Source organism: Ahaetulla prasina, chromosome 2, assembly GCF_028640845.1.
Source record: "Ahaetulla prasina isolate Xishuangbanna chromosome 2, ASM2864084v1, whole genome shotgun sequence".
Lineage (NCBI taxonomy): Eukaryota > Metazoa > Chordata > Lepidosauria > Squamata > Colubridae > Ahaetulla > Ahaetulla prasina.
In genome coordinates, this window is record NC_080540.1 from 270382611 (window position 1) to 270399063 (window position 16453).

Below are 16453 nucleotides of genomic sequence, written 5' to 3' on the forward strand. Positions count from 1 at the left end.
TTGGCTGCTCAGGAAAGCATTCCTTGGCAGTAGAACCTGGTCTTGAATTTCCACATCCAGAATGTGGTAAGATTCTCCTGGCTTGTTCATGTCCCAACGAAAGAAAAACCTCTTTTGAAAAGCCATAAAATTGCAATTTAGCAAGGAGATCTCACTTCCATCTAAGCACTAAAAATTGTCTACGAATGTCAGGGAGGTCAAACCTATGGGGAAAAAATTAACTCCAGGTACTATGTGAAGAAAATCAGCCAGGTTTTTTTCTCATCTTAATTGATCCCATTTTGTAGTGGAGCATAGCATTAGAGAGAGCATGGTACTTGGAGGATATTTCTTAAGAATTTGGATTGTCCAGTTTCTAATTCTGAATAATTGTCATAAGGGTCTAGTTCAGAGGTGGGTTTCAACAGGCTCTGACCAGTTCTGGAGAACCGGTAGTGGAAATTTTGAGTAGTTCGGAGAACCGGTAGTAAAATTTCTGACTGGCCCTGCCCTCATCTATTCTTTTTTTTTTATTATTTTATTTTGTCACAAACAATTGTCATAGATAAAACAACATGTATTGAAGAAAATATATAAGTAAAAATATGCATCAATAATATTAATTTGATATAATGAAGGGAACAATAGGGCAGGAAGTAGGCAGTGGTGGGATTCGAGTAATTTAACAACCGGTTCTCTGCACTAATGATTTCTTCCAACAACCAGTTCACCAAACTGCTCAGAAAGTTAACAACCGGTTCTCCAGAAGTGGTGCGAACTGGCTGAATCCCACCACTGGAAGTAGGGATGGGGTTGATCTCATGTTTGTCTTTATTTTGGACAAAGATCAGTATAGAGAAAAACAGTTTGCAAACTGAAAGTAAAAAAGGTAGACCAAACGTAAGACTTAGATTAAAAATATATTCTCACTATTATTACCACTGTTAAGATATGTTTCTACAGTATTATTATTTATTTATTTGGCCAAGTGTGGTTAGACATGCACGGAATTCTGTATAGAAGCACTCAGACAAATTCCTTGTATGTCTATCCATACTTGGCCAAATAAATGAATAAATAAATAAATAATAATAGAAACATACCTTACAGTGGTAACAATAATGACAATATACTTTTAATCTTTATCTAATGTTCTAATTTAGGATCAAAAAACAATGCTGTTCATCTAAAATTAAGACATAAAGCTAAAATTTTTAGGACAGGGATGTCAAACTCAATTTCATTGAGGGCCACATCAGCATTGTGTTTGACTTCAGGGAAACCGAGTGGGCGTGGCCATGGTGGGCATGGCCAGATCAATGTCACTCGTGTCTGGGGTGCCTTTGGTGGCCTGAGTGCTCTGCCAGAGAACAAACAGGCTCCCAATGGCTGCCTGTAACCTTCTGCCAGTGAAAACGGAGCTTGCAGCCCTCCTGAGCTTGGTTTCGCTGGCAGAGGCGCCGCGGGGTAGTCCTTTGCTGTTTCCAGGGCAGCCCCATGGGCCAGATCTAAGCACCCTGCGGGCCGGATCTGGCCCCTGGGCCTTGAGTTTGACACCCCTGTCTTAGGAGGTTAAAATAAACTAAAATAAAGTTCATATATCTACAGTATATTTATTGTTTAAAAGTTAGGCACAATTATGCTAACTATACAGTAATGAGGGATGGACATCAGTCAGCTTGAATCTTGTCTTACTAGCAGCATAAAAGAATTTGGCTATTTCCAGAGAGGTAGAAAATGTCAGAACGACTTAGATGTTTTATCAGATAAAGAGAGATAAAATGGATTATAATATCTGCATAAAAGCAGCAGTACAGTAAAATGTGGGTAATAGATTTTATAGTGCTTGTAACACATGGACATAATCAAGCAACATATAGTATTGATTTTTTTTCTATCTGCCTTTCAAAATGGTTGCCAGCGTTAAAGCCCTTCTCATTTTGGATGTATAATATTGTTTAAGTATCTTGCCATTTTAAACATATAAGATTGGCTGCTCAGGAAAGCATTCCTTGGCAGTAGAACCTGGTCTTGAATTTCCACATCCAGAATGTGGTAAGATTCTCCTGGCTTGTTCATGTCCCAACGAAAGAAAAACCTCTTTTGAAAAGCCATAAAATTGCAATTTAGCAAGGAGATCTCACTTCCATCTAAGCACTAAAAATTGTCTACGAATGTCAGGGAGGTCAAACCTATGGGGAAAAAATTAACTCCAGGTACTATGTGAAGAAAATCAGCCAGGTTTTTTTCTCATCTTAATTGATCCCATTTTGTAGTGGAGCATAGCATTAGAGAGAGCATGGTACTTGGAGGATATTTCTTAAGAATTTGGATTGTCCAGTTTCTAATTCTGAATAATTGTCATAAGGGTCTAGTTCAGAGGTGGGTTTCAACAGGCTCTGACCAGTTCTGGAGAACCGGTAGTGGAAATTTTGAGTAGTTCGGAGAACCGGTAGTAAAATTTCTGACTGGCCCTGCCCTCATCTATTCTTTTTTTTTTATTATTTTATTTTGTCACAAACAATTGTCATAGATAAAACAACATGTATTGAAGAAAATATATAAGTAAAAATATGCATCAATAATATTAATTTGATATAATGAAGGGAACAATAGGGCAGGAATGTAGGCACTATTGTGCTCTTATGCACACCCCTTATAGTCCTCTTAGGAATGGGGTGAGGTCAATAGTAGACAGTTTTTGGTTGAAGATTTTGGGATTTTGAGTAGAGACTATGGAGTCAGGTAGTGAGTTCCAAGCATTAACAACTCTGTTACAAAAGTCATATTTTCTGCAATCAAGTTTGAAGCGGTTGACGTTTAGCTTGAATCTATTTTTTGCTCTTGTAATATTGCAATTGAAGCTGAAGTAGTCTTTTATAGGAAGGATATTGCTATAGATGATTTTGTGTATTAAACACAGGTCATGTCAGAGTCGACGGAGTTGTAAGTTTTCTAATCCCAGGATTTCAAGTCTGTTGGTATAAGGTATTTTGTTGTTTTCGGAGGAGTGAAGGACTCTTCTAGTGAAATATTTCTGGACTCGTTCTATTGTATTTATGTCAGAGATGAGGTATGGGTTCCAGACAGATGAGCTGTATTCAGGAATAGGTCTGGCAAATGTTTTGTATGCTCTGGTTAGTAGTGTAGAGTTTTTAGAAAAGAAGCTGCGTAGAATTAGTTTACAACTCTTAGGGCCTTTTTTGCTATGTAGTTGCAGTGGGCTTTGGCATTTAGGTCATTTGATATGAGAACTCCAAGATCTTTGACAGGGTGGGGGTCGTCAGTTAGGTAATGTCCATTAAGTTTGTACTTGATGTTAGGGTTCTTTTTTCCAATATGTAAGACTCAGCATTTGCTGGTTGAGATTTGGAGTTGCCAAGTTTTAGACCAATCGGAAATTAAGTCGAGATCTTCTTGAAGGGTAGAAGTATTATTAGTGGTATTAAATAGTTTAATACCTATTAAACCTTATCATCAGCAAAGAGAACACAATAACTTGAGATGAGATCACAGAGATCATTTATGTATAGTATGAAGAGTGTTGGTCCAAGAACACTACCTTGGGGAACGCCACTTTTGACAGGAACAGGATTTGATATAGCATTGCCAATTTTGACCACTTGTTGTCTATTTGACAGGAAGGCATTTATCCAATTGTGAAGAGGTCCCGAAATGCCGTAGTTTGAGGAGTAGTTTATCATGTACTACTGAATCAAAAGCTTTGCAGAAGTCTATTGTTTTTCCTTGATCAAGGTTGGTAGTCCATATGTTATTGCAGTGGAGGAGTTGTAGGTTACAAGACAATTTTTTTCTGAAACCAAATTGTTTATTAGAGAGAAGGTTGTTTGTTTCGAGATGGAGTGTAAAGGATAGGTTTATGATGGATTCCATTACTTTGCAAGAGACACAACATAGAGAGATAGGTCTGTAATTTTTTTTTTATTCAAAAAGTTTTACAAAAAAATTTTTTTCCCCCTTTCCCCCCACCTCCCCTCCCCCCTGCCTTCACACACACACACACACACACCCCGACTTCCCGGAACGAGCACAAGGTATAGTTAAAAATAAAACAAACATATGCTAAAAAAATTTCGTCCCAACTTAATTATACCCCTACAATCATCAATTCCTAACTTCCCCCAAAAACAATCAAAGGTCTGTAATTTTCAACAAGGCTTGGATCTCCTTTTTTGAAGATAGGGATGACTGTGGCTAGAGACCAGAGTTTTGGAAGGGAACTAGTTTTGAAGGCTATATTGAAGATTATGCTTAGGGGTTCAGCTATATTAATTGAAAGTTTTTTTTAAAAGTATGCACATAGTCCATCTGGTCCAATAGATAATGATGGTTTCAGGTTGTGAAGGGCTTTTTCAACATTATCTTCTGTGAAGTCTATATGTGATAGGTCGTTGTTATCATCTGTTGAGTCTATTTGAGTTAAGTCGTTGTTAACATTTTTGATACGACTGAGGAATGTTGGATGTGAACCATCACTGTTTACAAAGACTGAGTCGAAAAATGTGTTAAAAAGGTTTGCTTTAACTGTTTCGTCCAGTACATCCTTTGCCGTTAGGTTCTTTTAGTGGTGGAATGGATCTTGTTTCTTTAAGTTTATTATTAACAAAATTATAAAAAGCACGACTGGAATTGGTGCGTAGAAGGTCTTCTTCTTGTTTAGTGTGGTAAGTGTTACATTCTGTTTTTATTTTGTTGCAAATATTTTTGTAGTGGTTTTTGAAGTTTGCTACATAATCCTTTTTCCTTTTTTTCCAGAGGGATTTTTTTTTGGATTGCAGCTTTTTTATTGATATGGGAAATTTGCTTTTCCTTTTGATTTTGGTGATGAATTGTGGAACGTATAGTTTGATGATTTATTGATTTCGAGTAGGAATACTTTATAGTGGTCTTCTGCAGTGGTACAGGTTGAGAATAGATTTTGCCAGTCAAGAAATGAGAGATCATTGTTTATAAGGTCATAGTTGGCTTTTTTTAAAATTGTAGTTTGGAGTACTATTGTTGAGACGATTTATGTGAGGACGTATGTTTAGATAAAAGTCTATCATGCAGTGGTCACTGTTGGAAAAGGGTTCTCTTACTTGTAGTCCATAAATTGAGTTTGAGTTGTTACAAAAGATGAGGTCGAGGCAGTTCATGAGTCTAGTATTGTTAGTTACTAGTTGTTCAAGGCCAAGGTTTGTAACTGCGTTGTATAGTGTAGTATGGATTGGTTCAGTTGAACATTCATTTGTTATCCAGTTTATAGAAGGTAGATTTAGGTTTCCCAGAAAGATGAGAGGATATGGGCAAGAGGTAGCCGATGTTAGTAGTGAGGTTAACATATTTGCATGAGCGATGTCGTAGTCAGGGGCTCTGTAGCATAATATGAATCTTAGTGTGGTATTGGTGGATAGGTCACATACAATAGTTTCAGGTAGAGAGAGTTTATGTGCAACTTGAATATTTTTTAAGTTCAGTGATTTTTTGTAAAAAATAGCTACTCCACCACCTCTGCGGTGATCACGATCTGATCGAAGAACTTGGTATTCTTTGTTTGAAATAATGGAGTCAGTGAAGGATGAGTTTAGCCATATTTCACATACAAATATGATATCAAATGTACCATTGTTTAATAACAGGATAAATTCAGGTAATTTGTTTACAATACTTCTTGCATTTAATAATTTACATTTGAGACCTGTAGAATTAAGTGTATTGAACGTAAGGGGCGTGCATACCTATTTTTGATTGGTTTTTGTAACAGGTGGTAATGGTAGGTTGATTGAGTAGTGAGTGGTTGATCGTTGGATGATTGGGGTTTTTGAATGGGTTGTTGAGGATTTGTGGGTTGATCGACGGGTGAATGGGTGTTTTGATTTATAGATGGATGGATGCCTTGTTTGGTGGATGGTTGAATGTTTTGATTGGAGTGAGATTGGGTGATGGGGTTTTGATTGAAGGATTTTCTTTTTATGCAGTTTGCACGGTAGTCAATGTAAAGGTTGGTTTCTCCTTCTTCTCTGCCTCCCAAGTGCCAGCTGATTAGGAGGAAATGGCGATTTTGCAGTAACCTTCCCCTGCCACGCCCACCAAGCCACACCACTCCCACCAAGCCACACCCACAGAACCGGTAGTAAAAAAATTTGAAACCCACCACTGGTCTAGTTCAGTGGTAGCAAAGGTAAGTGAATACCACCCCTGCTCCAGTTGTGACCATACAAGAACTGGGCACTTACTTGGCTGTAAATAGCTGTAGGGAAAAAAAGAGGCTGACACAAAAAAGGCACCTCTTGTTCTGTAACAAGTTTTAATTGCTAAAACTGTTCTGTGGGATAACTAGTTACATAATCTATACTTGTGTTCTTCTGACTTAAAGCCTGGAAGACTATCCCAAGATACCTGAAAACGTTAGCTTGTTTAATTTTGTGTCCATTTAGTTGTTACATATGGATTCAAGAGTGCTTAGCAAATACTAATATTTTTGTCTTTTCATATTTTATTAATTCATCATCTATGTAATGTGTGACAAATCTTAGTGTACATTTTAAGTTAATTGAAGTCTAGAAAAGGAAGGACTCACTAGAGAAGAGCCTAATGCTGGGAAAGATTGAGGGCAAAAGAAGAAGGGCACAACAGAGAACAGGAAGGCCTGGAGGAACATTGTTTATGGGGTCGCGATGGGTCAGACACGACTTTGCAACTAACAACAACAACTACTGTTATATAAATTGTGTCAAAACTTGATTTACTTTACAAAGCCATCTCAAAAAACAATTCCCTTAAGTGTGGAGTTGGGGCTGCATTTTGACACCACCATTACTGAATATATATTTAAATTCCCTAGTGATTTGTTGGCAGGGTGATGACTCTGCTTTTTAGTATGTTGTCTAGATTTGCCATAGCTTTGGAGCAAGCATTTTTTAATTTCTTGGCTGCAGTCCCCATCTGCGGTGATCTTGGAGGCCAGGAAAATAAAATCTGTCACTCATTCCATTTCTTCCCCATCTATCTGCCAGGAATTGAGAGGGCCGGATGCCATGATCTTAGTATAACAGTAGTAATAGCCATTTATTGTGGATTTACTGAGTTTGCCCCACATTTGACTCTAGATATTTATTGTAGAAAACTTTAATCTGAATTTAGGTCAAAGCCTAGGGCAAAAATTACAGTTGTTATTCTGGTGGAGGATATTTGTCATAACCTGGATGACAGGAGGACACCTTTCTGCTCTTGATAATCGCTCCACAGTATTCAGTTCTGTTGACCATGATATTTTTGGGACAATCTGCAAGGGTTTGGAGTGAGTGATAGTATGTTTGAATGGTTTTGTTGCTTCTTGAGTGGACTGTTCTGTGTGGTGAATGGGGAGGTCAACCCCTATGGATGCTGAAAGGTTTGGTTTTCTTTCCACTGATTTTAATGTCTACATGAAATTGCTGAGAGAGGTCAGCTGTGGTTTGAAATGTATTATCCTCAGTGCAATGACAGTGTTCAGCTTTACATCTCTATCAGGCCAAGCTGGAGATAAAATGTAAAAATACTGTGAAAACCAAAGCTGTTGGGGCCTGATAAGATAAAAGGCTGAGGTTGAACCCTAGCATCATAGAGTTGTTTGTTGGAAGGATTGTTAGCTCCAGTTACAACTGTGAATGGGATGGCATTTTTTTCTGAAGGAGCAAGTTTGTGATTTGAGGGGTTCCTCCCCCCACCCCTCATGGTCACTGCTAGATAGGCAGGCAGAGGCAATGGCAAGGAGAATCTTTGCTCAGCTTCAGTTATTGGGCCACTTACAACTTACCTGGAATGGGAGACCCTGGCAAACCGTGACTATACAAAGAAGGTCTTTAGTAACTCATCAAGAGCCTACAGTTTTAAATACTTTGCTTATTTATTTAAATAATTAATTAATTGGCTGTCTATCCTACCACAGGGTAACTGTAGGCATCTTACAATATTAAAAATATAAAATTATACAAATAAAATACTACAAAAAATACTACATAAAATACTATACAACCCTAGCTAAAAATGGAGAAAGAGGGAGTGGGGTAAGAAGGGAGAGAGGTGGGATCTGTTGTTATTCTATCAACCACTCCTAATGTGACCCCCCCCTCCCTTTGGAACCCCAAGCCAACTGGCAGAGCCAGGACTTTAAGCTCTTGCAGAAAGTCAGGAAGGTAGGAGCCGACTTCATTCTGGGAAACAAGATATTTCAAAGGGCAGGAGCGATAGTGACGAAGGATTCCTGGACCCTGCCAGCTGGAATACCCTGGCTGATGTGGCTTAAGCAAACCTCCTCTGCCAGCACAAATGGGGCAGGCCAACCCCACTGAGATGAGATGGTCCTCAAGTAGCCTGGGCCCGTGCCATGGAGGGCTTTATATATAAAATTTTATATATAATTTTTTATATAATATTTATATATAAAATTTTTATAAAAAGTCAAAATAGGGAACGCCTTATCTAAGCCCAAAGTCAACTCAATAAGTTGACTTTGTAAATATACAAATAGAATGAGACTATTGCCTTACACACTGTAAGCCGCCCTGAGTCTTCTCTTTGCCGATGATGTAAAACTATTCAACACCACTGACAATGCTGATACTCTACAAAAAGACCTTGATTATGTGTCAGAATGGTCAAACAATTGGCAACTCCAAATCTCAAGCAACAAATGCTCTGTCTTACACATTGGCCAAAAAAATCAGGATACAAAATACAAGCTGGATGGATACGACCTAACAAACGACCCTCACTCTGTCAAAGACCTTGGAGTACTCATCTCAAAATGATCTAAGTGCTCACTGTAACAGCATTGCTAAAAAGCATTAAGAGTTGTTAACCTAATCTTGTGTAGTTTCTTCTTCTGTAATATTGAACTACAAGCTAGGGCATACAAACCTTTTTCCAGATCAATTCTTGAATACAGCTCATCTGTCTAGAACCCACACTGCATATCGGACATTAATACAATTGAACGAGTCCAGAGATATTTCACAAGAAGAGTCCTCCGCTCCTCTGCTTTCAACAAAATATCTTTTGCCACCAGACTCGAAATTTTGGGCTTAGACACTTTAGTACTTCGCCGTCTTCGGTCTGACCTAAGCATAGTACATAAAATCATCTGCTACAATGTCCTACCAGCCAATGAATACTTCAGCTTCAACCAAAACAATAGAAGAGAACAAAATGGATACAAACCGGGGTGAAATATAAAATTTGTTACTACTGGTTCTGTGGACATGGCTTGGTGAGGGGGGTGGGTGTAATGTGACTGGGTGGGCATGGCCAACTTTTTTTTTTTTACTTTTAAAAACATTTTTCTACAACCTCTTCAGTCGAAGAAGTTGTAAAAAAATGCTTTTAAAGGGTTCTGACAATCCCAGCTTAGTTGCCTGATCGCCAGAACCATTTAAAAACATTTTTCTACAACCTCTTTGGCCGAAGAGGTTGTAAAAAATGCTTTTAAAAGGTTCTGGCGATCAGGCAACTCAGCTGGGATCACCAGAGGAGCCTTTTAAAAGCTTTTTTTTTTACAACCTCTTCGGCCGAAGAGGTTGTAGAAAAAATGCTTTTAAAGGGTTCTGACAATCCCAGCTGAGCCGTGCGATCACCAGAAGCTTTTTTTTTAACTTTTAAAAGCATTTTTTCGGCTGAAGTAAATGCTTTTAAAAGAAAAAAAAAACAACCTCTGATGATCGTGCGGCTTAGCTGGGGTGGGGGTGGGCAGGAATTTTTGCTACCGGTTCTCTGAACCACCCCCACCATCACTACCGGATTAGGCGATCCAGTCCAAACCGGGAGCACTTTATCCTGATACAAACTCATGGTAAACCGATCCAAACTAGACTGCAGAAAATACGACTTCAGTAACAGAGTTGTCAACACCTGGAATGCACTACCTGACTCTATGGTTTCGTCCCCAAATCCCCAAAATTTTAACCTTAGACTGTCTATTGTAGACCTCACCCCATTCCTAAGAGGTTTGTAAGAGGTGTGCATAAGCACACCAGCGTGCCTACCGTTCCTGTCCTAATGTTTTCTTTTATTCATATCCTTTACATGTATTTATAATTATGTTTACACTTATATCTGTCATAAAATACATGCTTGACAAAATGAATGAATGATTAATTGATTGGTTACTGAGACCTTGAATTGCACCTGAAATCAAACTAGCAGCTTCTGCAGCTTGCAGAGTAGTGGTGTTACATGGGCCACCCTTGGGCCCCCGAAAACTGCCTGCACCACTGCACTCTGCACAGCTGTAGCTTCTGAATGCTCTTCAAGAGTAGCCTCATGTAGAGTGTATTGCAATAGTCCAAATGTGAGATGACTAGGACTTGAATGACTGAATGCAAGGACATTTGATCCAAGAAAGGCCCCAACTGGTACGCAACCTGACGTTGGCCAAGGCTGTCCTTGCTATGACTGCCACCTGCCTCTTGAATAGGAGTTGTGAATCCAGGAGAACCCTCAAGTTGCAGAACAGATCTGTCTGAAGCAGTGCCACCCATCCAGAACTAAAGATGTCAAAGACCCAGATTTTAGGACTATTATTTATGTAATATTAATTATTTTATTTTAGGTGATATTTGCATTTTGTTATTTAGGTTTTTTTTGCCATAAATAAAACTTAAGGAAGATTTTTTTTCCATAGGATGGGAAGGCTTCATCTGTTTTATCTTATTCAGTTGAGGTTTCTGGTTTTAATATTGCTTCATTGTTTTTGTTGTTGTAAACTGCTGAAATATTTTGCAGCTGTGATTAATCTGATCTGGAATAAAATAAATCTATATTGTTCTCTTTTGCTTTTTCTTAAAGTCTTTATTTCAGAATTTGTGCTCTTAGTATTTTGGTAATTAATATGAATAGAAGCTTTTTGTCGTTTGCATTTCACCTTTAATAGAAATGCAAAATGTTTATGAAAAATATGGAATATAAAACATGGAACTTAAATCTATCTTTTAAATAATCAGCTCATTTCACAATGAGCAATTGCTAATTTGTAGTATCTTCTGTCCTACTAAAAGTAATGCCATGACCGTTCCTCTTTACATTTAATTTGACTTGATTTTCTAATTACAGCTATTGTGGATGATGAACGGCTTTCAGCAGAGGAGATGGATGAGAGGAGACGTCAGAATATTGCTTATGAATACTTATGCCATCTAGAAGAAGCAAAAAGGTAATCATTTAAATGATATTGGGAAAGCTCTGTTGTAGAGCTTTAAGAAAATGTTGGATATTGACAGTACATCTCATTTTACAGAAACGTTAAAACAGCTAATATTAAGTAAAACATTGTGGCTGGGAAGCCAACATAAATAGATGCATTTCTGAAAAAATACCTAAAACATGTCAGGTTTTGCCTGGGGTGAAATTCACTTCCTTTCCCTTCCGGTTCACAAATGTTCACGCGCGCTGTTATCTGCACATGCACAAAGCCTTCTGCGCATGTGCAGAGGCTTAAAATGTTGCAAAAAAGCAACATCATGGCGTCCGCGCAAGTGGGCAGAGCTTCCTGCAGCCGCCGCTACTGATTTGCCTGAGCCGGATAGAACTGGCTGAATTTCACCCCTGGGTTTTGGTTTGGCTTATCCCAGAGGGAGGAGGGATGTCACCATATATAAGGCTGTCACTGCTGTTCTCCTTGTCTCAACTTCAGACACTAGAAATGAATTAGAAGCAATATTTTTTCACCCTCCTTCTCCTAGATAAGGAAATTGAATTACCGTAGTTTTAGGAGTATAAGACATACCCTTTTTCCCCAAAAAAGAGGGGTGCGTCTTATACTCCGAATGTAGCCCTGCCCAGCTTCTCAAACATAGGTTTCAGAGGCTGAAAAAAGCATCAGAAACGAAGCTTCAGAAAAGAATCCCCCAAACAGAGCTTCAGAGGCTTATTTTCTGAAGCTGTTTCAGAGGCTTTCAGAGGCATTTTTTTTTCTTTTCTGAAACCAAGTTTGAGAAGTTTCAGAGGCAGAAAAAAAAGCAAAAAAAAAAAAAAAAAAAGCAAGACACAGAGCTCACAACCAAGGAACCTGTTGCTAAAATTCACCTCTGGAAAAGATGATTGGGGGCATTCTGGGAGGCCGATCCACCTGCCAATCATTTTTTTTCCTTATTTTTCTCCCCAAAAACTAAGGTGTGTCTTATACACCGGGGCGTCTTATACTCCAAAAAATACAGTATTTTATAGGAGATTAAGATGTAGAAAAACTAAGTCTTTTAATTAAACAGTTCTTAATGGTAATTATAGAGGTATACTTCAGTAATTGTATTCCTGATTCTTCCCCTTTTTAGAGTATGTACTTCAGAACACTATTCAAAAACTAATGTGATTCCAAAGAAAGTTCTACATTTTAACCTCATATTGTGTATTGTTTTTAATGTAACATTGTTGGTTTTCTTCTGATTTCTTTCAACTTTGGTCACGATTTTAATGCCCTAGTTATTTGAGATTTTGGCCTCTATCTCTGAGTTTCAATCAGTGTGTGGTGACTCTATAAATGAAATGCTGTTATTTGAAGCGTTGACGGTGTTATCCACTAGGAGGTTTGATCTGGCCATTTTGAAGGCCTTCCCAAGTTATATGTGTGTGGGCAAAGAAGTGGGCAGACTGTGTGGGCAAGAAGACACTTTGATCAGGATTGCCACTGAATAAATGGTGCTGCTATAAATAAAACGTTCTTGTGAATGATTTGACCTGCTTTGTTATTTGTCAGACCTCTGGTAGACACAGAATTTTAATTGATAATTAGGGCTGTGCTCTGGCTTATAAAACCTCGACCTGGCGCATGATGTAAACATTCAAAGTTGTTTTAGATTCCCTTGAAGTGGGCTGATGTCTCTAATTTGCTCTATTTTCAATTCATTTTTTTTTTGCTAAGCTTTCCCCTAACATGTACTTTTGCTACTCTACAGATCTGTTGTCAAAACATAATGTCACTTTGTGCAAGCCCAGTTGCAGTTTTCGAATAGGTAGTGAAACTATGTCAGAGAGAAAGAGATGAATAAAATTTGGCTTCTATTACAACTGCACACAATTTTCATCTACAATCTTTTTGAGTGGATTTATGTGAGATTGTACTCCTTTTGTGAATGACTAGGTGATTTATTTTTGGTCCTTCTTTTAATTTGCTTATAAAACAATCTATGCCTCTTTTTCATATTTGTTCTCTTTGTAACATGCAAAAATATTCTAATGTTTAATATTTTATAGACTATTTCAGTCTATTATTTCAGTTTTAATACTTTTTACATACAGATGTGGGATTCACTTACTTTCCCTACCAGTTCACAAATGTGAGCGCGCGTGCACGCGCACTCGCTTCTCTCGCATTCACCTCCTCTGCGCATGCACACGGCCTTCCACGTATGCTCTTTCCTCGTGCATTATGTCCAGGAGGGTGGGCAGAACTTCCCGCGATCGCCACTACCAGTTCGCCCGAACTGGACAGAACCGGCTGAATCCCACCTCTGTTTACATAGTTCCCTTTTTCATGTTCCCTCTTGTAAATTATTTCTTGATCAATTTGTTTTGCTGCAAAGTTGCAAAAATATTTGCTATCTATATTTTTATCTTTGGCTTTATCAGAATATTTCTTTTTCCCCCATTTCATTTTGACCTTTCTGATAAATGTGTGTTTGATGGTGTAACCATGGTGATCAAGGATAGGAAGCCTCTATTAGATTCCAGTTGCAAAGGATTATTGGAACTTTGAGACTGCTGTGAAAGTGATCTCAGACAATACTAATTCCAACTTCCTATTCATATATGCAATTTGGACACACTTCATTTCTTCATAATGCTACGTATTTTCTACAATGTGTTTATTCTGATTATTAAAACAAGTCAAAGGTACCCTTAGGCATATTTTTCTCATACATAAGTATTAGAACTCTGTTTTTCTCAGTTCATGCTCCAGAATTGGGAATGAGTCAGAACATGCTATCCTAAATCTGATGCAAGGTGGGACTGGGTACTTCCAGAGCTATAAATTTGGTAATTATGTACGTTGGGTAGTCCTTTTGTTCTGTAGCTTCTCTGATAATTTATCAACTATGTTTTTCAAGTTCAGGACATTCTGTACTTAAAAGATCCATTTATAAATATTTTTCAAAATTTCTTTCAAATAATGGATATCTGATAGTTTCGCTTGGTGATTCATTCTAGGGCCAAGCTGCTCTTAAACATGAGTTCTTTCTAGCTTCACCTTATCGTGTGGTAGGTCATTTACCATTCCACTCAGAATTTGTTTTGAAGGCCTTTTGGAACAGAGGTAGCAGATCTAAAACCAGTATTCAGCTAATATCTTATTAGAGATTGCTGCAGATTGTCATACTTGTTTAAAAAAAAACAACCTGACTTATTACTATATAATTCAAAATGCCATAGTTAATAAGTTGAGGTGGGTGTATATTGAGTGTTTTCTAAAATTACTGTTTGCATACTTCCTGAGTTGTAGGTTTAGTAAGCTAAAATATGTGCTATAAACTTGAAAGAGTTGTTTCAGTTAATTATGTTTCTGTAAACAATGGTTTCTGCTCAAGGTGATATTCATTAAAGGAATGGAATTGCATTTAAGTATGGCAAGCAGTTTATCTCCAAGTGGATAAGTATCTGTACCTTAAAACACATTTGTTTTCGTTTAGCTTGAAAAAATGTGGGCAGAAGGCATAACATAAATCAGGAATTGTTTTTTCTATACTGTTGTTAAATTATTCTTGAAACTTAATTTTAGAAGTTATTGCATGAAAATTGTGAAGAGATCTTTAAAATAATAAGAAAAATTAAATGTTCATGTAACTGTAGTGGCACACTTGTTAGAATACGGTATTTCAGGCTAACTCTGCTTACAGCCAGGAGTTCAATCCTGACTGACTCAAGATTGACTCAGCTTTCTATCCTTCCAAGGTTGGTAAAGTGAAGACCCAGATTGTTGGGGGCAATATGCTGACTTTGTAAACTGCTCAGAGAGTGCTCTAATGCAGGGGTCTGCAACCTTGGCAACTTTATGACATGTGGACTTCAACTCCCAGAATTCCTCAGCCAGCGCATGCTGGCTGAGGAATTCTGGGAGTTGAAGTCCACAAGTCGTAAAGTTGCCAAGGTTGCAGACCCCTCCTCTAATGCACTATGGATATAACTCTATTGCTATTGCTATCTCATTAGATATAATTATCCAGCTTAATTTTACAAGCATTAAAGAGTTAACATTTTCTTTAAATATAAAACCATGGAACAAAATGTGCAATTTAACATAACATAACATAACATAACAACAGAGTTGGAAGGGACCTTGGAGGCCTTCTAGTCCAATCCCCTGCCCAGGCAGGAAACCCTACACCATCTCAGTCAGATGGTTATCCAACATTTTCTTTAAAAATTCCACTGTTGGAGCATTCACAACTTCTGCAGGCAAGTCGTTCCACTTATTAATTGTTCTAACTGTCAGGAAATTTCTCCTTAGTTCTAAGTTGCTTCTTTCTTTGATCAGTTTCCACCCATTGCTTCTTGTTCTACCCTCTGGTGCTTTGGAGAACAGCCTGACTCCCTCTTCTTTGTGGCAACCTCTGAGATATTGGAACACAGCTATCATGTCTCCCCTAGTCCTTCTTTTTATTAAACTAGACATACCCAGTTCCTGCAACCGTTCTTCATATGTTTTATCCTCCAGTCCCCTAATCATCTTTGTTGCTCTTCTCTGCACTCTTTCTAGAGTCTCAACATCTTTTTTACATCGTGGCGACCAAAACTGGATGCAATATTCCAAGTGTGGCCTTACCAAGGCATTATAAAGTGGCACTAACACTTCACGTGATCTTGATTCTATCCCTCTGTTTATGCAGCCCAGAACTGTGTTGGCTTTTTTAGCAGCTGCTGCACATTGCTGGCTCATATCTAAATGGTTATCCACTAGGACTCCAAGATCCCTCTCACAGGTACTACTATTGAGCAAGGTACCACATATACGGTACCGGTGCATTTTGTTTTTTTGGCCTAAATGTAGAACCTTACTTTTTTCACTGTTGAATTTCATTTTGTTAGATAGCGCCCAATGTTCAAGTCTGTCAAGATCTTTCTGTAACTTGAGTCTATCTTCTGGAGTGTTGGCTATTCCTGCCAGCTTGGTGTCATCTGCAAATTTGATGAGTTCCCCATCTATCCCCTCGTCCAAGTCATTGATGAAGATGTTGAAGAGTACTGGGCCTAAAGCAGAGCCTTGGGGTACTCCACTGCATACTTCCCTCCATGTGGATGTAGTTCCGTTGAGGACTACACGTTGAGTGCGGTTGGTCAGCCAGTTACGAATCCATCTGGTGGTGGTGCTGTCTAACCCACATTTTTCTACTTTATCTAGTACTAGGTTATGGTCTACTTTATCAAATGCTTTACTGAAGTCCAAGATTTATTAGTTAAGAAAGTGTATCTTATGTTCTTGCTGTATTACAGACTTGTTTTTAATTTA

At 38.2% G+C, this 16453-nt stretch overlaps 1 protein-coding gene across 2 annotated transcripts in view; it reads left to right on the forward strand.

Annotated features, from left to right (window-relative positions):
• Positions 1-16453, forward strand: part of IQGAP2 (IQ motif containing GTPase activating protein 2) — a 141466-nt gene that overhangs the window by 26568 nt on the left and 98445 nt on the right. For both annotated transcript variants that reach the window (XM_058169267.1, XM_058169268.1), the window contains exon 2: positions 11068-11167. In XM_058169267.1, the coding sequence (XP_058025250.1) occupies positions 11068-11167 (100 nt within the window). The remainder of the gene's footprint in view (positions 1-11067; positions 11168-16453) is intronic.